Source organism: Xenopus laevis, chromosome 2L (assembly GCF_017654675.1).
Source record: "Xenopus laevis strain J_2021 chromosome 2L, Xenopus_laevis_v10.1, whole genome shotgun sequence".
Taxonomy (NCBI): Eukaryota; Metazoa; Chordata; class Amphibia; order Anura; family Pipidae; genus Xenopus; species Xenopus laevis.
The window spans coordinates 35,340,948-35,354,296 of NC_054373.1; the positions used below are offsets into that span (position 1 = coordinate 35,340,948).

Consider the following 13,349-nt stretch of genomic DNA (forward strand, 5'->3'; position numbering starts at 1 on the left):
CTCTTACACCTTCTCCAAAATTGCATAATCCGATATACCGGTAGGTCTTATATGAGCTGTTCTTTTAACTCAATAAAACTGGAAAATGGACATGTTGCAAAGGTGCAGCTGGCAAGTTTTGGTTGCATAAAACCAGATGTACTCCCAAATAGAGTCTTCATTAGACTATCTGTCCACACAGGGGCTACCAAATAGTCAATCACTTCCCTTATTAATAACCACAGGAACTTTTTCATGCCTGTGTTGCTCCCCAACTCTTTTTGCAATTGAATGTGCCTCAGGTTAAAAAAAGTTGGTGACCGCTGAATTATATCATGCAATCTATTCAACAGCAAGGGATATCTGTAATACCCTAAAATTGGATGTCTGGAGACATGTTGGAATGGATGATTCATATGGACCAAGATCCACCTCATATTGAAACCAATCAGCAAATCAATCTGGAATGCCTTAGTATCAGGAGAAGCAGATTGAAACATATTTGAACACAATCATTTGTTATGTAAATGTGCTGTATGGATGGGCAAAGCTGGTGGAAGTCTCTTGACTGGCTACAAGTTCACTATATTGTCTGAGTGCACATTGCAGAACAACAGTGGTTTTGGTTTTCAAAACAGTGGTTTTTAGACTAGAGATGGGAATTCTCTTGAACAAGAGGAGCTTTCATGCAAGGGCTAGTGGTGTTAAATCCTCTGTATAATGAAGGTATATTCCCATCATCTGTGCTGCCTGTGCTTCTTTTCATATAAATAAGAAGGGTTTCATTTAATACTACTGTTTCCCCTACAAGGCTCTACTGAGGCAGGGGTAAAATGAGTTAATGTGAAAAGAAAATATTAAACCTTAAAAAAGTATTTCACCAAAAGCAAATAAAAAGGTTGAACAGAGTTTTAGGAAAAGCTCATTAGCTGGACTTCTGATGGGGATAGGAGCATATTGCCCCTTTACCAGAGATACCAACTGAACCCAACCCAAAGCAAATAGGCCCCGAGATGGAATCATATGCCATATTGTACATTTTCTCTGTATCAGGGCATTTCGGCTCCAGTACCCAAGCACTACTTATAGTGCCAGGGGAAGAATATATGGTGTATATAGTCTCTCAGGGACTAGGTTAAAAAATGTCATAAACACCAACCACAGCTAGAGAAACAGGAAGATTTTCACACCCGATAAAAGTAAGGAAAGGAAAGCTCATTTTAACCATCAACTTTCCAAGGAATTGTTTACCTGTAGGCTTTTGTATCAGGGTTGGAAATCATCACAGACTCTAGGTGAAAGCGCCCGTCTCCCAGGTACCTGCAGAAGAGAAAGGGTTAAATATAGAAATTAGCAGTTTAAATACATTTAAAGTCAAGTCAAGCGGGTTCACTTTCCAACAGGGGCTCCCTAATGGTTATCGGACTAAAGCACCTACAACCTCACTGTCATTGGGTGCCATCTTTCAATAAACACTTGGGAGTCACTGTCTGATAATATAAGGGGAAATATAATGAAATAACAACCCTACAGAATGCAAGGGTTTATTCACCTATCTATCATCCGTTTCCCTTCTCCCCACACCAGCTGCTGGGCAATGCACATTGATGTGCTGGTTATTCACTGCCGTGGCACATTCAGAGACATTGCGCCCCGGGTTAGAACATTAAAATGAACAAGCGGTATTTGGTAGCAATAACACCCAGCAGCACCTCATGAATTTTCTTTAAAGGGTAAAAACCACGATGCGTGCTATTCTGTCTTGTTTTCTAATGTGTGTGTATGTGTTTGTACAGGGAGATCACGGAGCTGTAATAAGTGTTAAATTCAGGTAGACGTGTTTAATACGGGATTGAGGATCAGATGCTGATCTTTCTTCCCTTAAGCATCCGTGGATAGACAATGTCAAAAATAATGAGCTATCCCAGGATCCTGCTCACTAAAAAAAAAATCTTCTTGCCATCTAACAATTAGCTTTGTTATAAGACAGAGCACTTCTGGTCTGTGTAGTGCAGTCAACTGTCCCTGCTCATCACTTCAGCACATAAACACTACCTAAATGCTCCCATTTGGATTCACATTGTACATCTAAAATCTGTTCTTGCCATGCACTCATATGGCAACTCCCACAGATTACTTTAGGTTCCGTAGATACCATTATATGCCAGGTTTCTCAAAATGCACCCAGTTTACTAGAACCGGTATGGGATCCATCATCATGAAACCCATTTTCCATAATGCTACGAATTACGAGAAGGCTCCCTTAGGGGCAAATTCACTAACCTGCAGAGTTGCGATAGCGCAGCCTTCGCCGCACTTTGCCAGGGCGCCGCTGAAAGGTAGCGAAGTTGCGCTAGCGTTAATTCGTCAAAAAAGCGAAGTTACGCTATCGATGCCTAATTTGCATACGGCGCCAAGTTATACATTACACTACACAAGCCTGGGAAAGCTTCATAAAATAAAATATTATGAAGTTGCAATGCTATAACAAAATTTTGCTGAATTTTTTTTTAACTTTTTAACTTTTTTTTGGTGTCTTCCACCATACAAATCTACACACCATGGCCAGTCAAATGCAAGCAAACAGTTTTTGATATTCTTTTGCACCTATTGCTGGAAATCAGGAAAAGTGAGACACAGAATGAAAAGCCTTTTCCTTTATCGGGGCCTCACATTTACCACCACTTGACATATGAAGTTTGTAGCACTGAAAGCTTTTGGCAGGCCTCTATCTCTCCATATGTAACCATAATCGTAACCATTCTAAAAAATAAAAAATCATGACCATAATTATGGCAGATTCAGGACCAGAGGGTGCATTGGAATGAATGATGTGCGTCAGACATAAGCTAACCAATGCAATTTTTGAAGTAACTTAAGTTCAAGGTGGCAGTAACTACTGGAACCCTGTTTCCAAAAAGATCAGAATTACGGGAAGGCCATTTTAATCAAATAATTCAAATGTTTACAATTCACTTCCTTTTTCTCTTTAAAAACACATTGTACTTGATCCCAACTAAGAAATAATGAATCCTTATTGAATGTAAAACAATCATATTGGGTGTATTTAATGCTAAAATCCTTTCTTAATAGACTTAAGGTATGGGGATCCAAATTATGAAAAGACCCCTAATCCAGAAAACCCCAGGTCCCAAGCATTCTGGCTAGGAGTGGCACAGACTCTCAGTAACTGTCATCATCAATCATTTTGACTTCTTGTAATATTCATAGACTGTAAACTTATAGAGAGGGTGCCATAATCTTTTCATTTTTTGACACAACCAAGGGGGCATATATGCATGACATGGGGGTTCCACAAATCCATCTCCGCTTTCATAGCCCGCCCCAGTTGTTGTGAATAGGGTGCAGTGCTGGTAGGTAGCACCAGGCTGTTCCAGTGTAACATGTCCCCAGAATTCAATATAAAAGGAAAGGTAACGATACAGAGAGGAGTCTTCTAATTCCCTATTTGCAGGCCAAGCGATGGATAGAAGACCCAATTATTGAGCATGGCTAAAGTGCTCTGCGAGGGTCTGTTCAGTAACTTTTGCAAAAATACTTAAAGGGCATGTAAAGGCAAAAAAAAAATAAAATCCCATTTTTACTTTCTTTAATGAAAAAGATATACTTTATACCTATATACTTTAATTAAAAAATGTGTACCGTTTTTATATGAAACCTGACTGTATGAGTGAAATTCTCCCTTCATTTACTGCTGTGGATAGGAATTGTCAGATGGTCCCTAACTGCTGAGCAGGGAAACAATCATACTTATGAACAGCAGGGGGAGCCCCCGCCTTACTTCCCAGCCATGCAGAACTCAAGCAGCTTTGTTTATGACGATCCCTAAGCAGCCCAGACCACACTGAGCATGTGCACAGTCTTAGTCTTGCAAAGATGTTTAACAAAGTTACAAGATGGTGACCCCCTGTAGCCAACTTTGAAAGCATAAATTATTTGTTTGATTAGGCTTGTGGTGCAGTAAGTTCATGTTTATATTTAGTATACAAAATACAGCATTTCTAGCCTTATTCTATTTTAGACTTTACATTGGTACTGGCCTCTTCCCTCGCCAGTTTTAAGTATCCTATACCAATTATACCAATACCTGTAGTTCAAAGTGGTCTGTTCCTGGTTTTATTATACTCTAGACACCCCACTTTTGAACTACATTGGTATCATTTTTTTTCATCGGATCTGTTCAGTAACTGCCTACGAAAAATAAAAGGGATACCTTTAATAAACTAGGTTGCTAAATTTTTTTTTAATGACAACAAATAATTCACTATCAAAGGCACTGAAAAGCTCAATGCAATGTGTTTTGCTTTACATGGTATATACAGTAGCATATCTTCATGTTTTATTCCACTATGTCTTTATCTTTTGCAACTAATGAGAGACGAGTATGTAATTATTTTCCTATTGAGTTTTATTCCTAGCCTATAGGTGTCATTGACTGTGATGGCAGTTTCATCCTTGTGTAAGTACCCCTTGTTTCAGCCTATCGTTGTTTTATCATCATACCTAGACAAAATCCAGTGGCTCTATGCAAAACGGGTGTGTGGCCTAATGTCACTGAGGCCATGCACAGATGGGTTACTAGACCTGGGCAGAGAATATTTATAGTATTTTGTGCTTATAGCTGGACGTGCTTATAGCTGGACTTGCTCTGAGCTGGCGACTGATGACAGAATGGAACAGAAGCAGATATGATCCATTTACTTTTCAATGAAAGCCTGTCAATTTTTCCTATCGCTTTGAGGCAATTAAAGTTTTTCAGGAGAAATGTATTGCAGGCAGCACATATGATTGTTTTAATCCCACAAGCTCTTTCAGTAAAGTACAGCCTGCAGAACACACTATTTCTTTATTATTTATTAATTTTCCCACCAGACTATAAGTTTCAATGAAGCTGTGATGACAAAGATGCTTTGTTGATCCAAGAGAATGATATGGGGGAGCTTGACTCCCTTATTAACAGACAGCAGTGGCTGATCCCTCAGTAAAAAGCAAATTGGGCAAAATCCCAAGTGCTGTCAGTATCCCAGGCAGGAGCAATTGATTATCTTCTGTGTGTGCTCAGCCTGCTATCCAAGCAAAGACACAGACAGTCTCGGGAATTGAATTCCACATCACACCAAAGGTTTTCTTTGCAGGGATTAGTACACACACAGACACGCATATTCACCTTTCGGGTTGTTGACCTTTGTTTTATTTTCATTCTGTAACTACATCCACTGTAAATGAGTAGGAGCTGTCACACTAGTTGTTTCTGCTGATGTAATTATATCTTCTTAGGTTAAAGTCAAGTGCTGCTCTGTTTAAAGCCAAGGAACACTTACTCAGGGAGTTTTAGTTTAAAAGCACCTAGAGGACTGTTGGGCTGCAGATTGTCCAAGCCTGGTTATGACACAAATGTCAACAAACTTCAAAGACTTCAGGGATGAGGTTCAATCAAATATTTTTGCTGTGGTTGCTGTGGTTGCTGTGGTTATGCCACTTCCTGACCGGGACATAATAATAGTCCTATACAACTGTTTTTCAGATAATGAGGCCAGCCTCATTTTAGAGACTCAACTGAGAAAGGTTGTCTTTAAAGGTGGGTATACACGGGCCGATAAAAGCTGTCGACAGACCGAGTCGGCAGCTTATTGGCCCGTGTATGGGGGCCCCCACCGGGCTTCCCCGATTGAGTTCTGGCCGAAAGTCGGCCAGATCTCGATCTGACGGGATTAAAAATCCTGTCGGATCGCGGCCGCATCTGTTCGTTGATGCCGTCCCGCAATCCGACCGCCCGTTTGCGAACGCTAGGATCCGATCGTTGGGCCCTAGGGCCCACGATCGGATCAGCCCGATATTGCCCATCTCAAGGTGGGCATATCGGAGGGAGATCCGCTCATTTGGCGACATTGCCAAACGAGCAGATCTCTCCATGTATGGGGACCTTTAACTCCTGTGTCGATCAGCTCGTGTGAATTTTGTGTGTATACACTTATGATGTGCAGGTGTATACGAAAACAAAATTCTGTTTGCTCAGATAATGGAACCAGCGCAGTACTTGTGGACCAGGCACTTTAACCCTGCCCCTTAGCCTTTCTCCAGAGGCTCTTTTCCCCAACAATGATACAATGTCACCAGCAGGTGATATTATTAAAATTAATATGTTTGGTTTATGGTTGAGATCATTTTTGACATCCACATATAACTAGTACACACCTTTCTATTGTACAGCTCTGTAGAATATGTTAGTGCTTTATACATATTAGTTAAAAATAATAATTTGAGACATGAACCGAGTTATTGTTTCCTTAATTCTCTTCTGCTACTAAACTGCAAAGGATCCTGGCCCAAGATTTTGTAATAGAATGGGGGAACCCACGGTCATGCACTTGTATGCATACACATAGCTGATACACTGTATATCATTACACACACAGTCCCTGGCACAAAGTGAATATAAATTATTTGTATGTGTCAGCATCTTTGGGTCCCCATGATTCTCATTCGGTCCCCTTTGTCCCTTGTCTCAATTCCCTGGCCATCACCCCATGCCTCCTACTCAGTGTTCTCTCAAACTGTCTCGGCCCGCAGTTTGCCGCCGGTAATTGAGTCGTATATCAGGACAGATAATAGATGGGAGGCCAGAATGTAATTGGGGAAGAAAAATGTCCAAAGCCTGCATCACAGGAGCATTAATTTTATTTAAGGACAGCAAATTAGAACACGCTCCTCTCCCATCACCTAATTATTTTAGGTAATGAAAATGCTTAATGTGGTGTGAATTCTCTGAATTACAATCAAAATAAATAAATATCCGTTGAAGTAGAGTGAGAGGGAGAGAGGAAGAAATCAGACAAAGCTCTAATAAATAATGTCAGGAATCCAGGAAGCAAAGTGTTTTGGCAGACAGCCCGCCAGGAATCTGAAAAGAAGAGACATCAGATACAGGTGTATTATTATCCAACCTGCACTTATTCAGCTGCCGGTGACCTACAACACCCAGGCTCAGCCATAGACTTACAGCAAGCTTGGATCCATAGTAGAGTCGAAGGGACAATGTATTGTAGGAATAGCAAATCAAGGCCAAAAATGTGCAGGTTTTGCTTAGCAACCTACACCCATTCTTAGGCTTTTTTTCCCTAGCCGAGAGCAACTTAACAGTGCTATTTTTAAATGTCAGTAATACGCTGCAGCAGCAGTGCACTTACAGTCAGACAAGCGCTGCACTCGCTCAAGTAGTTTCTGCATAAATTATGCATATTCTTCCTAGTTTCACAATGCCAATCATATTTTGCTCACCATTATTCTGCATTTGGCTGCCAATGACTTTTTAACCACCTCAATCTTTCTAATTAGACGTCAGCCTAAACGTGATGCCAAATGAAAGCAAGGAGAAGTTTGTTAAATGGGTTGCTGATAATAGGAGCTTGTTGTTGAAAAGCTGTTATATTAAAAAGGACCCATTAAGCACATCTTCTTCAAATTAGGCTTAGAGAAGGAGATACAGCCTTCTGATACATGCTATATATACAAGCTATTAACTATTATTATATATTAGTAAATATATGTTGTCTTCCCATTTTCTCCTCAATTCTATGAAAACAAAGTGAAGATTCGGGTGAAATACTTGGTAGGTTCCCAGCTCTTTGACTCATCATCTCTACTGACGTAGCACTTTGTATATAAACCAGTTTGTCTTCTGGTTCTGCCATGTGCCGAGCAAGATACCATTACTGGGCTGATCTGTGAGACTAAACCAAGTTAGTGCTCTTATCAATGTTCCACTCAGACAAAGAAATATATTGATGCATTAATTCAAGAAAGCCTCTCAAGCATCAGGATGAACAAACAACAAGGACCAATATTCTGGTCTGCTGACATGGTTGGTCAATATATTCTTGTTCAATGAGTATGTTTACTCCTCAAGCAGTCCATATCTTCAGGGTTAGAGTAAGGCAAGTGAGTCCGTCTGGTAATGCACTTAGGCTGGCCCCCCATTTGATACTCTTTTTTTATATAGGATAACGGTAAGGGGGTGAATTACTTGGACAAATCCTATAGCTTATGTTATTCAGTTACTGTGCATGGTATCATGAAACCTGCCCTGCGTATGAAGCCACACATCACCACTTTCCATCATTGTTAATGGGTATTTATAAAGCTTCAACATTTTCTGTCAAAGCAGTTGTCGAAATAGTGGTGGAAATGTCAGCGAAGTAAAGGTCGACATTATTTCAACTGCATTTCAATGAACCGGACCAGATTATTTGCTGGTTGGTATAATAGAGACAAGCTACTCCCTCCCTATTGCCAAGGAGAGGTTCTTCATCCTCCCATGGGGAATGGGAATTCGGCACCCTGAGCTGGCAAGGTAATAGTAGGAAACATTGCCAGGGAAGCTTTAGTGTTATAATAGGCAAATTTGAAAACAAATAAGTAATCGCCCCTCTAGAGAATGAATGTTATTGGCAAAAATATGCTCAGGGAATCAGCTGGATTGGACCACAAATTTGTATTTAAAGGGCAAAGTAAATACAGATGCAAGCTGCTCTGGTTTCAGCGTTGCCCTGTAATGCGAATCTGATTTAAAAATGAATCAGCCTTGTACTGTGACGTTTAAATTCTATAGATATCAGCCTAGCCCTAGAATGTTTTGCTACGAATCAACAGAAAAGAAGATGGGGAGCTACTAAAGGTGTATTTAGAGGCACAGATCTTCATTGCTAAATGGCAGACGTGGACTTGGCTGGTACAGAACTACAAAATATAATGTGAAGCATTTCTATCGGAATTCTTTTTTAAAGGGATACTGTCATGGGGAAAAAAACATTTTTCAAAATGAATCAGTTAATAGTGCTGCTCCAGCAGAATTCTGCACTGAAATCCATTTCTCAAAAGAGCAAACAGATTTTTTTATATTCAATTTTGAAATCTGACATGGGGCTAGACATATTGTCAATTTCCCAGCTGCCCCAAGTCATGTGACTTGTGCTCTGATAAACTTCAATCACTCTTTACTGCAAGTTGGAGTGATATCACCCCCCTCCCTCCCCCCCAGCAGCCAAACAAAAGAACAATGGAAAGGTAACCAGATAACCGCTCCGTAACAGAAGATAACAGCTGCCTGGTAGATCTAAGAACAGCACTCAATTGTAAAAACCCATGTCTCACTGAGACACATTCAGTTACATTGAGAAGGAAAAACAGCAGCCTGCCAGAAAGCATTTCTTTCCTAAAGTGCAGACACAAGTCGCATGACGAGGGGCAGCTGGGAAATTGACAATATGTCTAGCCCCATGTCAGATTTCAAAATTGAATATAAAAAAATCTGTTTGCTCTTTTGAGAAATGGATTTCAGTGCAGAATTCTGCTGGAGCAGCACTATTAACTGATTCATTTAGAATTTTTTTTTCCTATGACAGTATCCCTTTAAGCTCTTTTTAAGTTTATAGCTTGCCCATCTACCTTGCAGTATTACCACACTGGCAGTGAAGAATGAGGCCCCAAATTACGATCATACACACAGCTCCTTATTTTCTTCACCTTTGCCCATAGGAAAGCAGATTGTTGCCAAATAAGAGCTGACAACAGCATGCGGCGCAACAGGCACTCGTTTTGATTCCAGCAATAACTGCAAAGAGTTTTTACTTCCTCCCTGTTCTTGTGTAAGTTCTCCCACACTCCAAAAACACTAAGGCAGGTCAACTGGCTCCTGATAAAACTGACCATCGTGTGTGTGAATGTGATAGGAACCTTAGATTGTAAGCTCCACTGGGGCAGAGATTGATGAGAATGATGTATAATCTCTGTAAAGTGCTGTGGGATATGCTGGTGCTACATAAATAAATAATTGTAATAATGTATCCTGATGGCACAGAACGCAAGATGAAAATGCCAAACTTAAAGCAGAGAAAAACAAAAGAAATGGGGGAGGAAAAAAGCACAGACTGTGTATGAGCAATCTCAGGCCCTTCTTCTCTATCAGTTCTCTCTGTATTTCCCCCTGACGCCAGTGGTCACACTTAATGTGCTTGGATCGGACAACATCCTTTTAAACGTTCCACACTGACCCCCCCCAAATTGCTAGTGCAGTACGATTAACAGTGATTGCCTCTCCTCCAACCACTCCTCCCATTATCATGTCGGACTCTTCCTCTAAATCAGACTAACCACACATTAAAATTGTAAGAGTGTCTAAAAGGCTCAATTACAGCCGGAAACAGCCCCCTATTCTCCACTCAAGTTATTTATAGTTCCCTGGGGTCGGTGGCAAGATATTCTCTGTCTGTATGTTCTTACCTTTCCACCTAAAACTAGTAGCAACACTACCAAGTATTTATATCCACACTAGGTTATTTTTTCTACCTTTCATGTGAAAAAAAAAAACCTCCTGTTGTGAAACAGCCCTGCAGGTGTATAGTCACATTGCAGGAAAAATGTAATGTGGGTAACAATGAATAAAAAAAAAAAACTAGCAAACGATTATAAATGGAATAATTCTGCCAATGATAATGAAACGTTTTAAAATAGCAGATACAAGAAAATACTTGGCATATTTACTCTTTAATTCCTACTGTGGACTCTGGAATTACTTTAGTCATGCCAAGGGACAGTCGTGCCATATTAGATTATAACTATTTACAGCATAACAGGACTGCGCACACTTTGATCCCTAGGGGGTTATTTATTTAAGTCCGAATGCCAAAATCTCTGTTGTTGTTTTTTTACTATAAAATACGAATTTTTAATGGAAAAAAAAACATTGAATTTATTATATTATAATTGTTATACCCGGAGGATGGAAAAAGTGAGAATCTGAAAATTCGGCATCTCAGACCTGCAGAGGTTGTATATAAGTCAATGAGAGAAGTCCTGAAGATATCCTGATCTGCTCTGGATTTCGTACAATAATCTGAAGATTTTGGGGTTTTCGGGCAAAAACTTTTGAAAAAATCTGAGTTTTCAGGCGAAAATCCGAAAAATTTGTACGATTTGAATTTTCATACAGTTTTCAATTTTTTTTGGAGTTTTTCCCGCACTGGAATTTTTCAGGAAAATATATTGATAAATAAGGGGAAATAACCCATGCGGGTTTGATCAGAGTAGATTTCAGAAAAGAATGAGATATTTTCAGATGTTGATAAATAACCCTAGTGTGTTATTAGAAAAATTACATTATGCTCTCCATCTGCTTCAAATGATTCACTTTAAGGGGTTGTTCACCTTTAGTATAATGTAGAAAGTGGGACAATTTGCAATTGTTTTTCATTCGTATTATTGGTGGTTTCCGAGTTATTTAGCTTTTTATTCAACAGCTCTCCAGATGACTATTTAAGCAATCTGGTTGCTAGGGTCCAAATTACCCTAGCGACTGATTTGAATAAGAGACCGGAATATGAATAGGAGAGGCCTGAATTGAAAGATGAGTAATAAAACGTAGCATTAACAATAAATGTGTAGCCTTAAAGAGCATTTGTTTTTTTAGATGGGGTCAGTGACCCCTTTTGAAAGATGGATTGAGTCAGAAGAAAAAGGGAAATAATTCAAAAACGATAAAAAAAATCAATAATGAAGACCAATTGAAAAGTTACTTAGATTTGGCCTTTCTATAATATATAATTATAATCTATAATATACTAGAAATCAACGTCAGCTATTGTGCACTGTGACATTACAGTAAAGGCACTTTTGGATGTCTATGCGGAGCCAATTAACTCGGAACTTACCCCAAAAGACTTTTACTGAAAAAAGCACTTGTGTCAGTACTCTTTTTTTTTTTTTTTTTTTCCTGTAAACTGCCAGGCAATTTCAATCCTATGGGGTGGATTTAGGATGTTGCCCCGGGCCGGCTGTTACCCTTAGCCCTACTATTCTGTCTGTAAAAGAGTTAATACCGTCAGTTCTGTTCCTTTGAGAACTTTCGAAAGCTATAGACAGACAAGTTGTAAAACAAAAGGCCAAATCACTAAGAACTTCAATCCAGGCTTACAAAAGCTTATGAAAAGAAGGAATCCCTATAACACAGGAGTTTCCCCGTCATGTCCAAAGAAAGGAGCCACTCATACTTAATCATCACCTCAATGCATACTCTGTTTTTAGTTTTCTTTTCCCAATTCTTATTTAATCAAAGCACTTTCTGTGCGATTATTCACTCTGTTTTGGAAGGTGCTGCGTGAGGAGTTTATGCTTTCCCTGTAGTGCATTAAAAGGTGAGGTGCAGGATCTCCTCGCCCACCGCACAGCAATCGATGCTGCTAAATATTAATGAAAATAATAAAATAATAATATGATATTGGGAGACAAGAGGCTTTCATGCTGAAGCAGTCTCCAAACCAGAGCAGTTTATGTACATATAAATTAAATACTGGCAAAGAAGCACACAGCATTTTCTATTAGAAGAATATGAAGAATGACTCCCTATATAATAGGAGAGGATCAACTGGGAAACAAATCAGAAACTTGCAAGTTTAGAATCTCAGCTATAGAAAGCTTGAACAGGTATGGGACCTGTTATTCAGAATGCTTGGGAGCTGGCATTTTCCGGAAAAGGGGGCTTTCCGCAATTTTGGATCTCCAAACTTAAATATACTAAAATATAATTTAAACATTGATTAAATCCAATAGGATTATTTTGCCTCCAATAAAGATTGATTATACCTTAGTTGGAATCAAACAAAAGGTACTGTTTTATTATTACAGGTATGGGATCCATCTGTAAACCCATTATCCAGAAAGCTCCAAATTACAGGAAGGCCATTTCCCATGGACTCCATTATATTCCAAAAAAAAAAAAAAAAAAAAAGATTTCCCTTTTCTCTTTAATAATAAAACAGTACCTTGTACTTAATGCAGACTAAGATATAATTAATGCTTATTGGAGGCAAAACAATGCTATTGGGTTTATTTAATGTCTAAATTATTTTCAAGTAGATTTAAAGTGATACCAACACGCTCCTATTAAAAGCATAGGAACATGTCCATATCTAGGAGCTGCTGCACGCTGAATAGTTTCCACTAAAAGCCCCCCAAAGCCGTTCCAAACCCCGCAAACCTTGCAAACCCCACAAACTGAAGGAATGCGGAAGATCTGTTAGCAGTGTCGGAGGTTCGGATTAACAAAGGTTTGCGGGGCTGGGGGCGACTTTTAGTTAAAATATTCGGCATGCAGCGGCTCCTAGATATGGACATGTTTCTATGATTTTTATATGAATGTGTCGGTATGGCTTTAAGGTATGGAGATCCAATTAGGTAAATATATCTGGAAAACCCCAGGTCCCAAGAATTCTGGATAACAGATCCCATTACTGTACAAAGAAAAGGAAATCCTTTTTGAAAAATTTGAATTATTTGCTTAATATGGAATCAATGGG

At 39.3% G+C, this 13,349-nt stretch overlaps 1 protein-coding gene across 1 annotated transcript in view; it reads right to left on the reverse strand.

The window, feature by feature from the left end:
• dph1.L (diphthamide biosynthesis 1 L homeolog) overlaps positions 1–13,349 on the reverse strand; it is a 176,510-nt gene that overhangs the window by 19,348 nt on the left and 143,813 nt on the right. Inside the window, exon 7 of the mRNA XM_018246146.2 lies at positions 1,231–1,299. Coding sequence (XP_018101635.1) covers positions 1,231–1,299 — 69 coding nt within the window. The remainder of the gene's footprint in view (positions 1–1,230; positions 1,300–13,349) is intronic.